This window comes from Ahaetulla prasina, chromosome 1 (assembly GCF_028640845.1).
Source record: "Ahaetulla prasina isolate Xishuangbanna chromosome 1, ASM2864084v1, whole genome shotgun sequence".
Classification (NCBI taxonomy): domain Eukaryota; kingdom Metazoa; phylum Chordata; class Lepidosauria; order Squamata; family Colubridae; genus Ahaetulla; species Ahaetulla prasina.
Window position 1 is genome coordinate 264305785 of NC_080539.1, and position 22486 is coordinate 264328270.

Here is a 22486-nt window from a genome sequence, read left to right on the forward strand (position 1 = left end):
TGGTGCATAAACTCTCAGTGTACATACTACAAGCAACATTACTGCCACATGTTTTGAAGTTGTACAGGTAGTCCTCGACTTATGACTGTAATTGGGACCATAATTCTCCTATACTTAAATTTTCTACATTTGTTCTCCTAAACTATATTTGAATTATTATTAATCTTCTCATCGTTCCCATCACCCATCTCCTTCCACTTATGACTATATGACTGTAACTTTGTGGCTTGAATCCTTACGATTTATATTGATATTGTTTCCTGATTGCTTATTTGTACCCTATGACTATCATTAAGTATTGTACCTTATGATTCTTGATGAACATATCTTTTCTTTTATGTACATTGAGAACATATGCACCAAGACAAATTCCTTGTGTCACACTTGGTCAATAAAAAAATCACACTTGGCCAATAAAAAATTCTATTCTATTCTATTCTATTTTTCTAAATATATATTTTGCCTTCTGAACCCTCATCCAACCCTGGTTTCCTCCTTATGTTTTCTATATTGGGTATTTTAATGTTTAAACATTTAATGTTTTACACAGATCAATCAGTTCTGGAACATTCAATATGGAAAAACAACAACATTCCCTCAGAGAAATTGTATTGGGGATTGCATCGCTGCTGAAGATGAAAAAAGCTTTAGGTAGGATTCAGTTAAAAATAGGAGAATCTTCTCTCTGATATGTTTTTTTTCTCTTTCTGATACACCAAATAAGCATCAAGGTTAAGAAGAAATCTGAACCGATCAGAAATCTAACGTGATCTCTTCTCACAGGATCTTGAAATTAGGTTAAAGCCAAAGAAAATGAGCAGGTGAACCAGCTATGTATCCCAACTGAAATCAGGAATCAAATAAGGACGGAGGGGAGAAAGGCTGAGGAAGCTTCTTGGATAAGAAGCAAAATGTCTTCAAGGAAATATAAAGTCCAGCTGCCTTTTGAAAAAGCACCTTTGGGGCTGACTTTGTTGGTTTACAAGAATTTTTTCATTTTCAGTTCATGCATTTCTTGTAAAAAAAAAAACAACACGTTGGTTTCATGTTAACAAACTGTGCATCACAGAACTTTATGAAGCTTCACAGAAACTTCATAAAGCTGTTAACAAAAAGCAGAACATTCACTTCTACCTCTCTCTCTCTCTCTCTCATCCTGCTGCAATATGCTGGTTTTGGTAGTTTGAACCTGTTTCCAGGTCAATGTAACATTTTTCAAAACAGCAAATTGGGCTAGGGTCAGAAAAAAATTGGAATCAGGATTAAATAGTGGTTTCAGATTTTTGTTAACATCCCTTAATTAGACATGTTTTTTAAATATGAAAGCACCAAAACTGTGAGTTAATGTAAACTGGTCCTTATACTTAGTGAAAAAGAACAAAGGAGCAAATGAAAGCCAGCTGGGCAAGTCCAACCCACCTCACAGGGTTGTTGTGGGAAAAACAGAAGGAGGCAGGAACATTTGGCATGTTCTCCACTTTGAGTTACATATAAAGTAAAAATCAGTCAAACAAACAAACAAGGACCAAATGCGAATTCTTCTTTATGAAGTAAAAATCATCGTGTTTGAACTCTACCTCCCAAATAGTAAATATAAGATTATGCTGTTTGGCTAGTAGTGAAAATATGAACTTGAGAATGAACACAGTACAAAATCTGGGTAACTGAACAACATAAAACAGGCATATAAGACCATTCAATATTTCTCAGCTGAACCTGGTGATATATTGCTGGTAGGTTCTGTTTCCTCATGTCTGTAATAACTATTTGCCTGTTGGGTCCAAAAGAAACCCAAAATCATTAAGATAACATGAAATTAGGACTCAAATTAATATAAGGAAAAAGCTTTGAAAAGCATGTTACTGTAATAAACCACATACCTAGGAACCATTAAAGTAGCAGCCACCTTTCTTGTAAGGTTTACCTGGCAACTTGGAAAGATATACCCAGAGACAAGTTAGAAACAGCTTTCAAAGTAGCCATGTGAACCTTGCAAAGGAAGTGGCTGCTTTAATATTTCAAAGAAAAATGCTGCACTTACAAAAACCCTTTTTCTAAGCATAAGTCTTTTAACTATTTCCTCCCAAGCATGTTTTCTTCATGGAAAATCAGTCTACGGGAATGTGTTGGATATATTTGAGTATGATACAATTTTAAATCATCCACAAAAAGATGTCTTTTTTTAAAAAAAAAAAATGAAATGAAACACTAAGGTTTTTTCAGAAATCAAATTAAATTTTTTTTAAAAAAAATCATTGATTTATACCAGGAATCTCTAACCTTGGTCCCTTTAAGACAAAGCTGGCTGAGGAACTCTGGGAGTTGAAGTCCACAAGTCTTAAAGGGATCAAGGTTGGAGACCCCTGATTTATATCTACTCTTTTCTTGTCAAGAAAATTCCATTGATTAGTTAGCAAATTGTTTAGGGTTGTTTTATATACAGGTAGTCTTTGACTTACAACAATTCATTTAGTGACTGTTCGAAGTTACAACAACCCTGATAAAAGTGACCATTTTTCACATTTGCAACTGTTGCAGTATCCCCTTAGTCATGTGATTAAAATTCGGATGCTTGGCAACTGGTTCACATTTATGACCGTTGCGGTGTCCCAAGGTAATGTGATCCCCCCTTTTGCGACCTCCTGACAAGCAAATTCAGTGGGGAAGCCAGATTCACTTAACAACTGGGTTGCTAACTTAACAGCTAGCAGTGAGATTCACTTAACAGATGCGGCAAGAAAGGTCGCAAAATGGAGCAAAACTCGCTTAACAAATGTTTCACTTAGCAACAGAAATTCGGGGTCCTATTGTTGTGTTCATAAGTCGAAGGACCACCTGTACATATAAATAAAACTGTGAGCTAGCTTAACATCAGTATAGCACTTATTTGCAATCTGCATTTTGGCATGAATCAATTGCACATCAGTTGTGAATTAACTGAAAATCAAACCATACAAAACCTCGATCACTCATGGGACTGATCTTTATGCTGGCACTTTTTTTTTTTTTTAATTTACATTTATATCCCACCCTTCTCCGAAGACTCAGGGCGGCTTACAGTGTGTAAGGCAATAGTCTCATTCTATTTGTATATTTACAAAGTCAACTTATTGCCCCCCCAACAATCTGGGTCCTCATTTTACCTACCTTATAAAGGATGGAAGGCTGAGTCAACCTTGGGCTGGGCTTGAACCTGCAGTAATTGCAGGCTGCTGTGTTCTAATAACAGGCTTCTTACAGCCTGAGCTATCACGGCCCCTTGATCAAACACCGAGGGAAGCCTGCAATTCACGGTCTACCATATTTAAAGAACAATATCCCCCCCACCCTTCCTTCTGTTTTGTGCCATATCAAATAAAGAAAACCTAGGCAACTTAGATTCCTTTTTAATATGCATGTGTTTTACACTGATTTTCTTTAACTGAAAGGTCACTGCATTGTCCTCTCTATTCTGCAGGCAGGCAGTTGCCCATCATGTATATGTGGACAGCATTTTTCTTTTTAAAAAAACAAAGGCATTTCAATTGCCACAAGTAGCAATAATTGACTCTGATTTAGTTTGCTCACAATAATTTAAGCCAAAATATTAGCTCCAGTGGTATCAAATCCTTTGCTTCATTGCAGATCGTGATTTAATACTTGTCTTTGTTCTCTAAAGATGCAAGATCCCTACAGAGGCAAGGCTGGAAGATAAAATATACACTGACAAGCCACCAGATGTCGCCAGGAGTGAGTTGAGCAGCCATATAAATTTTGTTAATAAAGGAAAATAAAAAAAATAAAATAGTAGTACTAGAATATACCCAAGAAGATTTCAAGCCAACCCAGATCCTCTATGGAGATGATGGAAAGCTGCAGCGAACCTCTGTGCTAAGATGCAACTTTTCGAAAAGACACATGAGAGTGGAACTGTTGCAACTCCATTCAGCTAAATTTTAAGCTGAGTTTATCTCCAGCTTCCACAACTTTCTTCAAATTTGTTAGTACCATAGTAATTTCTTTCACGCACCGGAAGGCAATGTTTGTTGTTTGTTCCTATATTAACAGTTCTAATGAATAATCCTAATCTGTTTGATCAGCAATGGGGATCAAGTATGCCGACATGTTCATACGATTCTAAAGCATTCCGCGCTGGAGGCATGAGAGAGGGAAATTTTTCTTTCCTTTCTATGAAGGACTCCATTGCCTCAAGGGAATTTCTTATGGGGGACATGCCAACATTGATCACATCTTACAAATACTGCCTGTTTGCTTTTTAAAAAATTACCTTTCCTTACTGTGTTGCTATTTATATTCTGAATATAAAGAGGATGTGAATTTCTCTCTCTCTCTCTCTCTCTCTCTCTTTCTGAGTGAGAGAGAGTGAGAGTGAGTGAGCGAGAGAGAGACAGATAAGTTTGAACTCAGTGTGGACTACTTTACTGTCTCTTAAACCAAGGGGGGGACAATCTGTAGTTTCTAGTCATTTTTTTTCTTGTTTCAACTCCCCCCCCCTCTCTCTCCCTCTCTGTGTGAGGGAGAGAGGGAGGGAGGGAGGGAGGGAGAGAGAGAGAGAGAGAGAGGGAGATGAAACAAGAAAAAAATGACCAGAAACTACAGATTGTCCCTCCTTGGTTTAAGTAGTCCACACTGAGTTCAAACTTATAAACCATCCCACTATATTTAGTGTTGTATATATGGAAAGACCTGTTTCCACCATCCATCACCCAGGTGCATGATTTTGAAAGAACGGAAATGATCCACTTCAATGAACAGCATGGTATTTATTTCAAATGACGTGTAGAACATAGACCTGAACTATTTCATACAGGCAGTGTTAACATATCTGTCCTCTACACTAATGAAATATGTGTCAAAGTTAAATTAAAAGACTTTGGTCTTAGAAGGAACCTTATATGCTATATGGGTGTTTGTAGGTCGGTAGTGGTAAAACACTAAGGTGGACCAAAGATTGTATTTCAGGTTATTCAGCATCTAAGATTCTTGTTCCTATAATTAAAAAATATTTTAATTGCTCCATGGTGAATCGAGGGAGGGTTTTTTCGGCAAGCATTTTTTGTCGAGGATACGAAGGTTGACATGTTTCAATGTATAGAAGGCAGGTTAAAAAAACCTCTCAATTCCTCAAATGACAAAAACAGAAAGGAGAGGGGAGAGACACCTTCCTCCCCCCCCTTTAATTTTATAAGAATGAATTTGGTGACTTCTTGGAAGACCAGGAAGAGGCTACACGGGGAGGTTGGACTTCCTATTACAAATCTCTGAGAAAACCCAAGATTCTTTTTTTTTTAATTTTGTCACAACAATATACACAAGCATCAACATAAAATAACTACATATCATATAAGCATATATATGAGCAAAAGTATGCAATAACTATATTAATTTGATATAATGAAAGGAAAAAATAGGACAGGAACGTCCTATTTTGTGCTCTTATGCACGCCCCTTATATATGACCTCTGTCTTAATTAAAAATTGGGTGAGAGTATGGGGGGGGAGGAGAAGAGAGAAGCGGCCCCTTTTGCTTAAAAGAAGCTTCTGTATGTTTTCTTATAAGCAGGGCCAACAATGAACTCAGCCTTTGAAAATATTGCAGGGTGCTTCACAAGAGAGCTTCCTTTTTTTGCTAAAGAGCCTGCTGCTTGCCACTCAGTCCCCTGAGTGTGAGACAACAGTCCAGATTTGCTTCTTTTGTTCCCACACAAAGCAGTCATAAGCTGTCTGCTTTGGTCAGCAGCAAAACCCACTGCTTTCCCCCCCCCTTTTTTTTTTAAACACACACAAAGCTTTTCTTGGGAATCTTTAGAAGAGGGTGGTATATACAAGTCATGTGAATCAATCGTCCATCTATCAATCAACAAACCTCCCTGATCTAGCTGAACGAGTTGGAGACGTGATGCTTCTTTCAGGAAAGCTGTTGCTTCTTTCCCCCACCCTCTGCCTACAGTAGATTTTAAGGAGAAAGGCAGGAAGGGGGGGGGGAAGAAGAAGAAGAAGAAAAAGAAAAACCATGAAAAAGAGAATATAGTCCCATGATGGCAGACCTATGGCACATGTGCCAGAAGTGGCACGCAGAGCCATCTCTACCAGCACGCCACCCGTCGATCTTCCAGGGTCTGGCCAGCTCCTTTTTCCGTGAGCACTGGAAACTGGAAGAGCAGCTCCCTGGCGTGCATGTGTGCGCCGGGAAGCTGAGCTTCCAGTTTCCGGCGCACATGCATGCCGGCCACCTGGTCTTTGTGCACGCATGCATGCCAGAAACCAGAAGACCAGTGATCTGCGTGCATGGGCATGCACCGGAAGCTCAGCTTTCCAGTGCACATATGCACGCCAGAGAACTGCTCTTCCAGTTTCTGGTACTCCTCTCCCCCTGCGTGCATTCCCGTTTCAGCACTCCATACCGAAAAGGTTCGCCAACACTGATATAGACAAATAGATCATTTTGCTTGAGGTGATTATGCATCAGGTCAGAGCCTTGCCATGCTAAGGATGTAGGGATGAAATGAAAGGGAGGATGGAAACAGGCAGAGGTGTGATGAGGAGGAGGGCAATGTACAGGATGAGCCACAACCAAAACGGATGAAAATAAAAGCAAAAAATGATTGGAAGAAAAGGAAAAGAGAAAATGTTGCTTAAAAAAAAAAGCACCAAATCTTTTAAATCCCTATTTTGGTTGGATTTTATCTTTATATTTGGCACATACGTTTAAAAACAAAAAAAAAAGGGAACTCTCTGAATTTAACTCTCTTGCTTAGAACGTGCATTTGCTTTCATGTTGCTTTTAATGTTCTAAGAAAGCATGACTTTAACATGAAGGTTTTTTTAAAGAGGAGGAAACAATTACATTAGGATTTTTTTAAAAAAAAAAAGTCTTTTAAATAGATTCTTAAAGTTGGGCTAGATGATATATCCAGAAGAAGAAAAAATCTGCTCAAGAATGCTGTATGAATTTTCCCCAACTTGAAACTTGCTGCGGTCAGGATAAAGAGGGATAGCTAAGTCAGAATTGAACAGGGTGACAGAGATGCATCAGGCTCGAAATAGTTCACCACTTAAAAGACCACGCATGGGGCATCATTTCCCCTGCTCCCCACCATAATAGGATTAGCATAAGTTTCCTTCCTCAAGCCCAACCTCAAATGGAGCTCACACCTTATATCAGCTTCATTAGGTCACCCCTGCTGCACTAATTCTTCATCATATCCTTTTTTGTATTATCCAAGGCACTGAGAATGTTCTGCGTATTTCTCTTGCAGTCTCACTGCCTTCCCCTGTGCAAGCCAGGAGAACATCTGCTGTTTTACCATGACCTTTTAACAGCAGATAAGAGAGATTCTGGAGGAAAGAATATATATAAACTGCTCTTACGTTCTCCAGAAGCTGCTTCTTTTGATACTGTGCTCTCAATGGCTTTAGGATCTCACACCAGATTCCTGTGTAAAGGCTATTAATGCAGCATAAAGGCTTACTAGATCTCTGCTATCTGGCCTCTTCCTGCTTCAGTGTGCTGGCACATCAGTTGATCTCCCTTTCCATGCTATCAGTGTTCACTTTGCAGCACCACAGTTCAAGGCTCATCCATTTCTATCTTCTCAAAGTCAGACTTTTTGAAAACAATTTCATATTTATCCCATCCACACATCATTATCAATATACCTTTCTCTCTTTTTTTGTATCTTTGTGATTTAACCATACTTATATACTTAAAAAGAAAGATCAGTTGTTTCCATTTGACAGATTAGAAATTATTACTCCTTAATTATCCCAACATGGACCAGAAAGAATAGGAAACCTAATTTCATCAGTGCTCCCAAGCGATATCCAAATGACAATGTCATCTTTGGTACCTAAGCATAATAGGCATTTTCTTTCTAGGTGTCTAATTTTCTTCTTGCTGAGAGAAAATATATGCCAGATGCAAACAGATGTGACTGTATTAATCAGAAAGAATAACCTAGGATAGTATTTTCCAGTGTGATGCCCTCCAACAACGTAAGCGTTGTAAACCAGGAAAATTGAAGACTATACTAGCTGTATTAGGAAATCATTTTGGTTCACGGGAGAGTATACAGAATGCCCAACAGGTAATTTCAATTATATGCAGAAAAATTAGAAAGACGTGTGTAAAAGGCTCTCAACCTGTCATATTTTTTTTCCTGAGTTTTTGCCAACTCTTATTCTACTTTTTTGACCGCAAAGGCTTGTATAACCAGGAAATCAGTCTGAAAAAGCAACAATATGAAATAGTGGTAGCCTTGAAGAATCAGTGTTTATGTGCTGCTGATCCAGATTTTCCCTCTGGTTCATGTATTTTACTTAGACCAGCTTTACAGGTTCTAAGTAGAGAAAAATGTGTCATAACCACAAATGACTTATTGCCAATGACACCATCTCTGAGCTATGCCCTTCCTGACATATTAAAAAACAGACAAACAAAAAGGTCAAGCACTGTAGGAGAATTTCCATTTTCGTCAAGAGTGATGGGAAACTCTCGTCTCACCACTTGGTAAAGTAGGTCACTCTACATCTTTAAAAGGCTGCTTTCCACCCCTTTCTGCAAATAATAAGCTATTACGGACATGCTGAGGAATCTTTCTTGAGAACGAATGCTATCAGTCAAACAAAGAAAATGTTCTGGATGCGAAGCTGAGGATAGTAACACAGGATCCGTTGTTTCTTCCGTCTACCCCACCCTCTATCTGCACATCCTTTTGACAGTGACCTCTAAAGAAGAGAGTACAGGAGAGAGGGACATGTGGTGGATTACATAAGAGATCTGTTTTCCTTCTCTGATCTTTCCTTTGCACTCCTGTTTTAACGGGTCTCAGTCAATTACAAAATTAAGCTTGCCTTTTTGGGTGGGGGGGGAAGGGAATAAAAAGTTCCATCCTCCTTAAATCAAAATCTAAAAGAGTCCTCATCACTAAATGAGGACTCCCATCTAGTGACTCTCACACGGTCTTCTTGCAGCAAACAGCAACAATCAGCACATTTCCCAAAATGTGGGTGTGTATGCATGCATGTATATTATGTATTAGATACACACGTATGTTTATTTTGCCACACAGTGCCAGCTCAATTCAGACCGTTTTTCTTCAGAAGGATATTGGAGCATACTTAGGATTGCTGCCCGTATCTTGCATCTGCACACCCAAGGGAACAATGGGCATTTGCACCCAACCACCACATACCCAATGCAGATACTCTCCCAATCCTAAAAGTGCAAGATGCCAGCTTTCAATCCGCCTCCTTCCCCTGCACACAGTCCACATACTAAGCAAGCTCCCCATGCCCCCCCTCCCTTCCTTTCTCCATTCACTTTTCATGCACACCTCTGCCTTTTCTTTTAAGGGTAATAATCCCGGAGACCAACCTCGTATGTCTCTGCTTTCCTTCATTCGCCTGACCCTGATTTTCAGCTTCATCTGCCCCTTGTGCATGTCTGGCCAGGTCTGGTCCTCAGAGGAAGCAATCATAACATCCAAAGGCATCCAGGCAGCTGGATTGCGTCTTTCCCAGAGTTATCTCCTGCCCTCGCCAAACAACAGCTGCTGATGGGGGGGGGAGGAGAGAAAGCCTCCCCTTTCCAAAAAAAGGGAAAGAGAGAACCTGAGGCACCCACAGATCCAGCTTTGAGGAGAAATTAAAAAGGGAAAGAGGAAGGTAATCGGACAAAAATATTTCTCCTCCTCCTCGGCAGGATTATTTTCCTCCTGACTTCGCCCCTTGTGTATGCGCAGCGCCAACTCCAGCGAGCCTGAATGAGCTCAGCACATGAGCAACAGCCGATCCACCAAGGAGCAGTCATAGCTAACGGGTCAGGCATGCAACCACATTCCTTACTCAGCACACAGACATGCAGTTTAACTCAAGAGCTACGCTATTGGCATATGGTTTGCTCAGCTGCTTAAAGAGACAACATCCCGTTTTTTCCCCTCCTCCCTCTGATTCCGGCTCTTGTTCCAAAATGCCACAAACAGCAGCTGGTAAGGGCAAGATGAATAAGCTCAAGTCTCTTTAGCTCTGACAATTTAATATATTTGTAGCGATACTGGGAGCGTTTGAGTATGGTGCGGTTCAGCTAATCCATTCGCTGCACGTTCCAAAGCACAAACGAAAGCGTGGCGTAATTGTCTGCTAGCTTGACTGGACGAGTCCATTCAAACTAATAGCTTCCAGTATACTCTTTAGTGCTATTTATTTATGATTCTTTTTTTTTTTTTTTAAAAAAATCATCTTTATTATTTTTATAAGTAACTCAAGGTGGCAAACATAGCCAATACTCCTTCCATCTCCTATTTTCTCTACACGACCCTGTGAGGTGGGTTGGGCTGAGAGAGAGAGAGAGTGACTAGCCCAGTGTCATCCAGCTTTCATGACTAAGGCAGGGCTAGAACTCACAGCCTCCTAGTTTCTAGTCTGGTGCATTAGCATTTTCCAGCTGTACAACATTCATTTTTTCCTCTCTGTCACAAATCTTAAATTCTGCTCTGCACACAGGTGTAGAATAGAATAGAATAGAATTTTTATTGGCCAAGTGTGATTGGACACACAAGGAATTTGTCTTAGTGCATATGCTCTCAGTGTACATAAAAGAAAAGATACGTTCATCAAGGTACAACATTTACAACACAATTGATGGTCAATGTATCAATATAAATCATAAGGATTGCCAGCAACAAGTTATAGTCATACAGGTGTACTGTTCACTATCCCATCCCTTTTCCAATTACAGGAGTTTTGAACTAATTTATAGCAATGTGTTCAAACATTCCAACAGCTATAATCAAGTCCTTAATCTCTTTCTCCTCTACATTCCAAAACTATGTACTACATAACATATACTGAAAACAAGCTGGTATTTGTTCCGGAACAATGAGAGCATAATTTAAACAATAAAAGAAAAAAAGAAAAAGAAGCAGGAATGCTGGTCTGGATATACTCTAAGCTAGGAAAGAATTTGAATCCCAACTGCACTTTCCTTTTAGGGCACTTTTAATCAGGACACAAACTGAGGCAACAAATTCTCCACCCCTCTGGCTCATTTATGAATCCCATCCAGATTTACCGGTTGGTCAATATGGCTTCCTTTAAATACACAGATGGAAATTTAAAAGATGCATTTAGAAGTATGTTACCTACATCTAGTAGTATCAACCGAACTCTATATACAGATTCCAGTCTTAATTTAATCGAAGATCCATTTTTTTCTACAAGTAATGAACCAATATATTTATCAACTGGTATCTTTATCTGAGACACATCCTCAGACATGCTTATTAAAACAAGCAAGATAAGAAGCCATCGGGGGAAAAATATTTTAAGTTGTGCCATATTTGTGGAACAGCACTCTTATTATTCTATTTTTTTCTCCAATTAATATAATCACCCATCTCACCATAGTCACTCTGGGCAGTTATGGATGGATTATACAAAATAACAACAGAAAACAAACCAATGTGTAAAATCTTTAATGACCACTTAACCAACCTAGCAAACTAGAACACTCTATGGGCTCCAGCTAACTTCCCAACATACATATCTGGAGGTTTATTCAGGTCTTTAAATATTCTGGAAATCTGGCAAGGCTGAGACTCTATTATGTATGGGAAGAAAAACTGTCCATATATCTTAGCATCTTATCTAAAGTTAACAGTGTATTAAAAGACCTGGAGTTTATATCCAATTGTCAATACTAGCTCTTGTCAGAAATTCAGTATTACTGAACATATTTTGCATAGAGAGAGACCCAGATTCAGATTTGCTGGCATCTCTGTGAAGCAAATGATAAACTCCTTCTTCAAACTGCAGTTAATAATTGCTTTGGATGTGCTTTTCTGGCCTCCAGATGTGTTGAGTTTGCAACTCTTTTTCAGTATGTCCAAAGGACATAATTGTAGCATACCACACTAGATATATATATATAAGGCTGTAGTTTAGTGATAGAGAACACAAAGGACCACATGTGCACTCTGGCATATCTAGATAAGATTGAAAGAATCTGGAAAATCTGTACAATCCAACCTTCCCAACCTATTACCTATATTATAAGTTAAAATCTCTCAAAACATGCATACATATATCCATATATACAAAAAACATACTCCTAAACCAGGATAATGAAATAAATACAGGTAGTCCTCAACTTACAATAGCTCATTTAGTGACCATTCACAGTTACAATGGCACTAAAAAATGTGACTTATAAGAGTTTCAGAGTTACGACCTTTGCGGCATCCCCATGATCACATGATCAAAATTCAGATGCTTGGCAACTGGTTCATATTTATGACCATTACTGTGTCCAAGGGTCATGTGACCATTTTAAGAGCTGCAGTGGTTAGAATGCAGTACTGCAGGCTACTTCTGCTGATCACTGCCTGCCAGCAGATTGGCAGTTCGGGTTCCACCGACTCAAGGTTGACTCTGCCTTCCATCCTTCCGAGGTAGGTAAAATGAGGAATCAGATGGTTGGGTAAAATATGCTGACATTATAAACCGCTCAGAGAGGGCTGTAAAGCACTGTGAAGTAGTATGTAAGTCTAAATGCTATTGCTATTTTGCAATCTTCTGACAAGCAAAGTCGTTGGGGAAGCCAGATTAATTTAACAACTGTGTTATTAATTTACCAACTGTAGTGGTTCACTTAACAGCTATTGCAAGAAAGATCATAAAATAGGGCAAAACTCACTTAACAAACGTCTCACTTAACAACATAAATTTTGGGCTCAATTATGACCGTAAGTCAAGGACTATCTGTAGAAAATATATGATGGATACTGGATTGGTGAAAATTAGTATACACATTACTGGACTGCATGACTTAATGGTTTGTCCTTTAAGGCCCCTTTTCTACTTTTCTGAATTGCCTCTTGCTTCTCCTACAGAATGTCTTTCTTTTTATACCTATGTTATTATCCAAAATAGTATGATACTCAGCTAAGGTCGTTTTGGCTTAGCATGTTGGGTGATTTTAAGCTATTGTGTTTGTGAGTCAAGTTTACAGCTTTCATCCTAAACTCTATATGTTATATGTCTATATAAAATGTAGAATTTAAGCCAGAATTATTTTTATTAGGCATTATATCAGATGGGCATGATAAAGGGACAATATACCTAATATTACACATCTTGACCGCAGCAAGAATTGTGTATGCGCACAGAGGAAGAGCGAAAACACCCCTTCAGAGAAGGAGACAATAAGGACGATATTAGCCTGTGCGGAATTGGACAGACTAACACTAAAAATAAAAGATAAAGGAGACATGGAATAGATTCTATCAATGGTTAGAAACACAAGGTAGAAGTTGGAATGCAAAAGAATTTGGTTAGGTAGACCTTGAAAGAGATACTATGTATGTATTAGAATGTAGGTATTAGAATGATAGATAAGTTGACATTCTAGAATACGATGGTCAGAAATAACTGTACAACACTGCACTGTTTAAAATAGTATATATGTTATTTTGTTTTTACCTTTCTTTCATGGCAAGTGGAATGCCAGGACAACTATACTGTATTCAATATATTTATATGTAAACAATAAAAATATATTTAAGACTAAAAAAAGTTTACAGCTTTCATATAATATATAACCCACTTAATACCAGGTTCTGCCAAGCTAACCATACTGCCAGTAAGGAAAGTGGCAATTGTACTTTCTTTGGAACAAAATCCAACGGTATAAGATTTAAACAACCAAAAAGCAGGGTAATGCTACCAAATTTGTACTACTAGTAACTAGATGATAACCAAGTTATTTCCCCCCACCCCACCCCTCAATGTCTCCTGCCATCCAGTGGTTGTCCATATTTTGCCACCCAGTTCCTGTTATCCCATTTCAAGGGTCTCCAATCTTATCAAGTTAATGGGTATATTTTATAAATCAAATCCATGTCATAGGCACCCATAGAAAACCGCTGTCAGGGAATAGCACTATCTTTATGACCCCAGACTACTAAAGACACTGCCTGGAAGTGAGAAAATAATTGCAGTAGGAGTCTCTGTTCTGGGCACCATGTGCTTAAACACACAAATTTGTGAGCACATTGTTAAAACAAGGAGGACAAGATCTCTCCCTTCAGGCTGCCAAAACATGTCCTTGACCAGCCAAGCTACAAAAACAAATTAATTAAATTAACAGGTGAATTAGTAAAAAGAACAGATTGGTGCATGCACCAGTGCAGAAACACAGAATAAATTAGATGGAAGATCACCTGGAAAAAGTTCTATGCGTAATTTTTAGTAATTTTAGTAATATTCGGCATATACAGAATTCTAAGTGACAAAACTCCACATCTACCGACCTTAAGTTAGTAAACTGACATCGTGGTAGTAAGTGAAGTGACAGAGGACAGGTAGTCCTCGGTAGATGACCCACTGTTGTGACCCAGGCCCAAGTAGGTAGTAAGAAACTCAGTCTGTGAAAAAATTTATTCGAACAGCTGAGAATTACTTCATTCCCAGCGTCGTTCAACTCAAATTAAAACAAATACCTCCCAGTACAAATTCCTCAGTTCTCTCGCAAACCTTGGTCCAGTTAGGCAAACTGCCAAAGGCCTTTCTTGGCAAACATTCAGAAGTCACAGGTACAAAAATAAATGCAAGAAGACGATGCTCCCAATGTTGTTTTCTGGCAAAGCCCAAACTCCATTGCTAGTCTATTTTAAGACTTATGGGAGGGGCCAATCATCTCTCGGCCCTACTCCTGAGTTGTCCCTTTTGCTTGAGCTGCTCTTGCCTTCTGGCAGCTCTTCTCATGCGTGCATTAGGAACAGGCTCCTCCTGTTCCTCTGCCTCACTACTATCAGTTTCTGGAGGCTCTGGAGTCCGCACCTCACTTCCCGATGACCCTGGCCTCACCTCAGCCTCATCGCTGTCCGACTCTGATGCCAGCTCCGTAGGCTGCTGACAGACCACAATATCCATTCAGTGACCAGTTGAAGTTGCGCCAGCATTGAATGAATGGTACTCATGATTGATCCTCGAAGTTCTGGCCATCCCAGCATTCCTGCAGTCATCGTAACTGCAATCCGGGCACCTGGCAATTGGCTTGCACTTAGGACAGGTGCTGTGTCTTGCAGTCACATGATCATCATTTGCAACTTTCCATGGAATGGGGAAGTCAGAAAAGAAGGTCACAAATTGCTCCCAGGGAACTTGCACTCCATGGTGCATGCCTCCCTGCAGCACCTCCCTGCCCGCACTCCACAGCATCCTTCTGCACCCCTCCCTTGCCCACACAGCACCACAATCCAGGCACAGCACCTCAACTGGGTATGCTTGCATAGTGCTGCAGCCCACACACACACACACACCCTCCTGCTGGCAAGCCACCCATGGATTGCAACTTTCTGCCAGGTTCACCATTGTCTCTGCTTTTTAGAAGACAGAAGGGATTAGCAAATCACAGTCACGTGAAGTCCTCGCTTAACAAGCAACAGTCCTCACTTAGCAATGGCAATGGAGACCGCTGCAATTGGCATTGCTAAGTGATGCAGCCCTGTGATATCACACTATAATTGCTTAGTGACAGAAATCACTGCAGCTGACAAATTAAGACACCTGGTTGTTAAGTGAATCTGGTTTCCCCATTGACTTTGCTTGTCAGAAGGTCGTAAAAGGGGACCACATGAACCCGGGACACAGCAAAGGTCGTAACTGTGAAAAAGGGTTGTAAGTCACATCTTTCAGTGCCATGTAACTTTGAATGGTCACTAAACAAACTGTTGTAAGTCGAGGATTTTCTGTACCAGTGTCGACTATTTAAAAAATGGGTGTTGCAGGAACAATGTGTCCACACATTGTGGACTGAGCCTTGTCAAAAACTCTGGACTCACTTCAATCTTGCTGAGTGTGGCAACTGGACCCGCTCGTCATGTGTGGTATATCTTGGAACTACTGGTGGTTTGATTAACCAGGAGTTGGGAATCTAGAAAACTGTTATTATACCAGAGAAGGCTCTGGACATCTAGTAAATTGGCTGCCTTTAATAATTTCATTACTGGCAGATGGGAAACACTCTAGAAGAGTGTGTCAAACTCCCAGCCCGTGGGCCAGATGTGTCATGTGCTGGCCACACCCATGCCTGGTTTAGCAAAGGGGGAAAAAGTCCTATTATGTCACATGAGGCCGCTGTGACAACGTGAGTTTGACACCCTTGTTCTAGAACAGGGATCCCCAACCTTGGCAACTTTAAGCCTGGTGGACTTCAACTCCTAGAATTCCCCAGCCAGCAAAGCTGGCTGGGGTATTCTGGGAGTTGAAGTCCTCCAGGCTTAAAGATGCTAAGGTTGGGGATCCCTGCTCTAGAAGATCAGCAGTAATCCGTGTAAAACTTACGGGACCGCCTGCTGCCACCCATAGCCTCCCAGCGACCTGTGCGCTCCCATAGGAAGGGCCTCCTCAGGGTACCGTCAGCCAAACAATGTTGACTGGCGACGGCCAGGGGGAGGGCCTTCTCCATGGGGGCTCCTGCCCTCTGGAGCGAGCTGCCTCCAGGGATACGCCAACTCCCCAATCTCCGGACCTTCCGTCGCGAGTTAAAGATCTTCTTGTTTTATCGTGCAGGGCTGGCCTAACGTATTTTAAATGTGGGTTTTACTATGGTTTTATCACTATTTTATACGTTTCGGCCTAATTGAATTTAGATTTTAAAATGGTTTTTAATTTTTGTAACTCTGTTTTTTATTTGGCTGTAAACCGCCCTGAGTCCTTTGGGAGAAGGGCGATATATAAATTGAATTAATAAATTAAATAAATAAATAAATAAAATACTACAAGCAGCTCTTTTGGTCAAGGAAACAGGTTTTTAAAAGGACAGAAGACAAGTCCCACACCAAGAGCCTCTATTTTCCAAGTATTGTCCATTTTGCAATTCATACAAATTGTAGTGCGAGTCCTACAGGTGACAAGAACGCCAAACAGACCTGATAAAGCTACTACCCCTTATGGTTCACAGTTTTATTCTTCCATGAGAAAAGCATTATTAACCAAGCCCGTCTTTCCTTTCCTGCAGATTTCTAAGTATTTATTAAACAGGGCTTCGATGCTTTTCTAGTTCCATTTATAAATCAGTGATTCCAAGCGCTGCAAAAAAACCCCCCCAAAAAAAACCCACCCTGTCCAGGATTAAATGCAATAGATAGGATGCTTTGTCTCTTTAAATCCAGATATTTACAAGGACAAAAATCCAAGGTTGAACTGCTTAATGGTAGTTCAGTGTTTTTCCTTAGTAGTGACATCATTCCAGATGAAATCATCCGCACTGAATAAACCCTCCTACCTCCTCACTCCATGATTAGACCCAGTGTTCTAATGAGACTTGTTATTGTAACAAATGTGGGGTTGATTATTGTCAGCTGTGGGTTGGGATTTGGAGAAAAACAGGCCAAAAACAAAAAAAAAGTCTAACCAGGAAAACAAAGTCACTATTTAAACAGTGGGAGTATATGATAATCCAAGATGCTGTCCCTCGTACTCCCAAATTTATCCGGCTTTGCCTATGAATTCAATATGTTGTGCTACAGTCCTACTATGAAACTCATTTTTAAGAGAATCAATACAACCGCTACTAAAAGTTTTAACCCGGAAAATTAAAGCAAACCGGTTTCCATTTTATTTTTGACAATTGATTTCTGATACTATTTTCAAAATAATTCCCAAATTCAAACTAGACGTTATCACTGAGGCCTTTTATGGAAAAAAAAGCACCCCACATTCCATATGCATAAAACTGTTTGTTTACAGCTCTATGGGTGTTTCCCGGGGGAAAAAAAACCTGCTCTGCAAATCTTATAGTTTTGATAGGTGGAGATGATGGGATATGAAGCCATTCTGGTTAGGAATGTATTACTTATTGAATGGCAAAGTTACTATTTCCTTCCTTGAAACAATACTTTTCTTTATTTCTTAGAAAAGAGAGTTTTATCAACAATAAACACAAGTTTATAAAAGGAGAACATGATGTCAACTTGGTCAATCCAAGGATAATTTCTTACATTATTATTCCCTAAATTCCCCTTTGTCTTTCAGAAATCGACTTACAGAGTGACATCATTTGTTTGTTTGTTTTTTTAACTTTCTGTGTTTTCAGTCCTGTGGAGTATTCCTCCACTTCTCCTTTCTTCATTTTTTTGTTCTTGGTCCAATTGTTTTACAAAAGCTGTAGGAGAAGAAAGTGGGTGGCAGTGCATTCCAAAGAATAATTATAGAATCAGGAAAACAAGTTTTCTGATGATAGCATTACCAAACTCAATGCCAGAATGCAAGCCTGGAATACAATTCACCAACCACGTGACCTGGCCCTGTTTTCCTGAAGGAGCACACAGAAACATCTACAATTTTGGCTTGTAACAACATCTTAATGGCCAGTCACTTTGAATGAGGTTCCAAGTCCTGCCAGCAAGCATAGCCAGCCATCTTTCCTCACACTTTCTGTCCTTTACAGTTCTAACTCAAATGGACAGGAGGAATAAAACGTGCCAGCAAGGAAACGTATATCTGTCTTCTTGGTAGGTCTCAGCCTGAAGTTCCAGGAAAAGAAAGGAAAGAAGGAAAAAGAAGGTACAATTCTTCATATAGTCATCCTTCTCTCAAAGCTGCTTGAAAGAAAAAGATTAGAGGAATGGGCAGAAAGAAAGATAGAAGATGGAGACCAACATATTGTACAAATCCTATATTCCCTGAGACATACAACGGAAGTGGAAAAGCAGGGTAGAGTGCTGACACCTTTGAACTACGTATTGGAGAGGACTCCTGAGGATACCAGCCAAGTAAACAAATTGATGGATAACTGAACAAACTAACCCACAGTTTTCACTCAAAACATTAATAACCAGGTTCAAATTATCCTATTTTAGACACATTATCTAAAGACTCAGGACTCTGTGAAAAGCCCTAATGCTGGGAAAGGTCAAAGGGAAGAGAAGGAGAGAACTATCTACTTCAAGGTGGATAGACCGAGTTAGAGTGGCAGCGATGACCACATTCAAAAGAACAGGTTAGAGACAGATGGTCACGGAGAAAAATATATCGGTGGGTCACTAGGAATCGAAAGGACCCGATGGCACCTAATCAATCAATCTTTTAATTTACAGAATGAAGAATCTTAAGGTTAATTGCAAAGCCACTGGCATTCCACTGAAGCATGTTCACCTTGGAGACATATTACATTTCACTCTCTAACTCAATCCAGACTTCTAAGAAAATTGAAGAGCTGACCTGCTGAAATATGCCTTAAATAAGACAAAATGCAGTAAGTTCTAGCCAACGGCTTCCTTACGAAATTCAGAGCGGACAGAGCCTATTATGGCTATGAACTTGATACTCAAAATCTTGAGTCGCTTCTTCACCTTGGACAGAAATCAGTTTTCTTCAAATATGTATCATTTATTAACATAAGAATCCGAGACACAATATGCTAATCTGACCAAACAGATGACCTTTGTTTCTGTTTTTTTTTTTAAGGAATGGCCTAAAATATTTGCAGAAACTTCCATGGGTATTAGCATGACTTCAGACAGTGGACAGTGCAAGCAGGCAATTTTCCAAAACACAGTTCAAAACTTGCAATTCAGACAAATGAAACAAATAAATATTGAATGGAAAGAACTTCAGTTAATAGCCTTTAATAAAAGAACTGGCTGTTCTGAGGGCTGGCTCTCTGAATAGACAAATCTATACAAGTGCATTCAATTCCAGGGTGCCCCACCTCTCCTGAGCTCACTTCTATGTAATTTCCAAGAAAGGAAACAAGTAAGCCTTTATTTGCATAAATAAATTATCATTTGTATCTCTCCACTCAATGGTAAGTCTTTTGCTGTAAAGGCAATATTGCAATATGATGCTACTGAAGTGAAGCTGGCATTGTTAGCGAATATTATAACCAGGGTGGGCTTCAAAAATTTTAGCAAAACGTTCTCTGCCTGGTTGCTGGGTGAGCCTGGCCATGGTGGGTGTGGCCTAGTCGGCCTCTTGCACCACAGCGGGGTCTGTGTGTGTGTTTTTGCTCTCCCTAGGTTCTGGAGGCTTTCCTTGAGCCTCTGGGAGGGTGAAAACAGCCTCCCCAGGCTCTGGAGGCCCTCTGGAGGCTGGAAACCAGCCCATTTCCAGCCTTCCCAAACTTCCGGTAGGCCCGTTTTTCGCCCTCCCTGAGCGTTCCTGATCACCCTGCACTTACCTGCATCCAAAACAGGCCGCATGGGGACTCCTGCAGTGGTGGGATTCAAGTAATTTAACAACCGGTTCTCTCCCCTAATAATTTCTCCCAACAACCAGTTGGCCAAACTGCTCAGAAAATTAACAACCGGTTCTCCCGAAGTGGTGCGAACTGGCTGAATCCCACCACTGGACTCCTGGGAGGGGCAGGGCAGGCAGAGCCAGCCAGGAGTGGGATTTGCGGGTTCTCCGAACAGCACAGAATCTTAGTTAGAGGTTCTCCCGAACCCCTGCAAACACCCACCAACCCACCTCTGATTATTACACTATTCCCAGAATTACATGTAATTTGGGGGCTAGTCATTCAAGCTAGTATAGGTTGACTAGGAAAAGATAAGCCAACCTTTAAAATTGTTAACTAACTGTTGGAGCTGCTGCTTACTTTATAGGAGTTGTTTCATGCCCGTCTCCTTTTCTCAATGATTTGCTGAACAAGCCACAGTGGACTGTATCAAATAGTGTATTTTACACTATATCCCCTTCAGTCTCCTTCAGCACATTTTATAAGCATTTCTACATGATGCCTCTTTCCGCAGCTTCAGCCACCATAGCGGCATGTGACAATGGATAGAAACATGGGGGGGGGGGAATGGGTTGAAGGGATGCTGACCTTAAATTCTCACAAGTGGCAAAAGTCTTTTTCAGTGCAACAAAGGAATGAAGCTTCTGCTGTCAGAAAGTTTCCTTTCCTATCCACTGCTCACAATTGTCTCACAAATGGTGAACAAAGGTATGTAATACATACTGAAAAGCTTTATGCATGGATATACGTACTTCCATTTTGAATGAGGGTAAAGGCTTTTACTGTCTCAAAATTCCAGAGTAGCATGGCACTGAAGGGAAAACCATTTTTGATACTCGCTGATCAGCTAGAAATAAGTACTGCCTGATTCAAGTATCCTCCCCCCGCCCCGGAGGTCCCCAGTGTTTCTAGGGCATCAACATAATTGCAGGATGGCTGCAAAGTGCTTTGTGAGAGACAGTGGAATGGAAACAATGCAATGGGAAAGTGCACTTTGTCGAGCATCCAGCTGAAGCGGAATTTGTGGTGCTTCTGCAGAACATCTTATATTCAGTTTGAGACAATTATTAAGGAACAAGGTTAAAAATATTAAAGCAAGCTATACCCTATTTACTTACTTTAAAAAATCCATTTGTCCCAAATCCTACTAGCAGGGTTTCCATGGAAATTCAAGAGCTTATTCTAGACTAGTGGTGTCAAACTCAAGGCCCGAGAACCAGATCCGGCCAGCGGACTGCTTAGATCTGGCTCGCGGGACCGCCCTGGAAACAGCAAAGGACTGGCCCTCAATGCCTTTGCCAACAAAAACGGAGGTTGGGAGGGTTGCTCTATTTTTCCTGACAGAGGGTTGCAGAAGGCCATTGCAGCCTAAAATGAAGCTCATGAGGGCTGCAGGTGGCACTCCCAAGCTCTGTTTTGCTGGCAGGATGCCATTGTAGCCGAAATGGAGCTAGGGAGCCCATTTTCACTGGCAGAGCACTCGGGTCACCACAGGCGCCCCTGACAAGAGTGACATCAATCTGACCACGCCCATCCTGCCCCCCCCAGGTCAAACACAACCCTGATGCAGCCCTCAATGAAACCTCCCCTAAAAATCCACCCACCAAAATGAATAATAAAAAACTACACAATGAGGTTTTAGGAAATGTGAATGCATTGTAACAGTGTAATTAAAAGGGTCTTCACACACCTTATCTGCACCTCCCCAAGAGAGCTAAACTTCACAGTTTGGGAAAGTCTAAGGACTAAAGCTTTTCAAATCAATATTTGGATTAGTAGGCATATCTGAAATATTGGGAATCACTGACTCTCTTGATTTTCAAATGATTTTTAAGAGGTTTCCTTTCCATGCATGAATGGTTGCACAATAGTCTTGGCAAAATAGCTGATGCTGATGCTCTAAACCAGGGTTTTCCAGTGGTTAATATCAACCCCCAAGGGTCAATGGGATTATCCATTATTTTTAGACAGTTAAATGAGCTGTATTTTGTTGCCACCTGGTGGTCACCCAGAATTTTGCAGCCCACATATAATAATCATATGCAATATTGTAGATATCAAACTTATTTGTTTCTAAAATAAATGGAGCACAAAGCATCTTGAAGTAGCTTAATACATGCCATTATACATAAAGCTCCATGAATAAGTATATTATAGTCCACAAAGAGTTATACTAGAATTGTTAGTCTTAAAAATGCCACAATATTCTTTATTTTTGATGCAAAAGATAAAAGTATTACCCAA

The 22486-nt window shown here is 40.3% G+C and overlaps 1 protein-coding gene across 3 annotated transcripts in view; it reads right to left on the reverse strand.

The window, feature by feature from the left end:
- Positions 1 to 22486, reverse strand: part of DUSP8 (dual specificity phosphatase 8) — a 121855-nt gene that overhangs the window by 21818 nt on the left and 77551 nt on the right. Inside the window, exon 1 of one of the 3 annotated variants that reach the window (XM_058157732.1) lies at positions 9377 to 10025. The exons of the other annotated variants lie outside the window; for them this stretch is intronic. Within the exon in view, the coding sequence (XP_058013715.1) occupies positions 9377 to 9494 (118 nt within the window). The 5' untranslated portion in view covers positions 9495 to 10025. Of the gene's footprint in view, positions 1 to 9376; positions 10026 to 22486 lie in introns of those variants that run through there. 3 annotated transcript variants of the gene reach the window in all.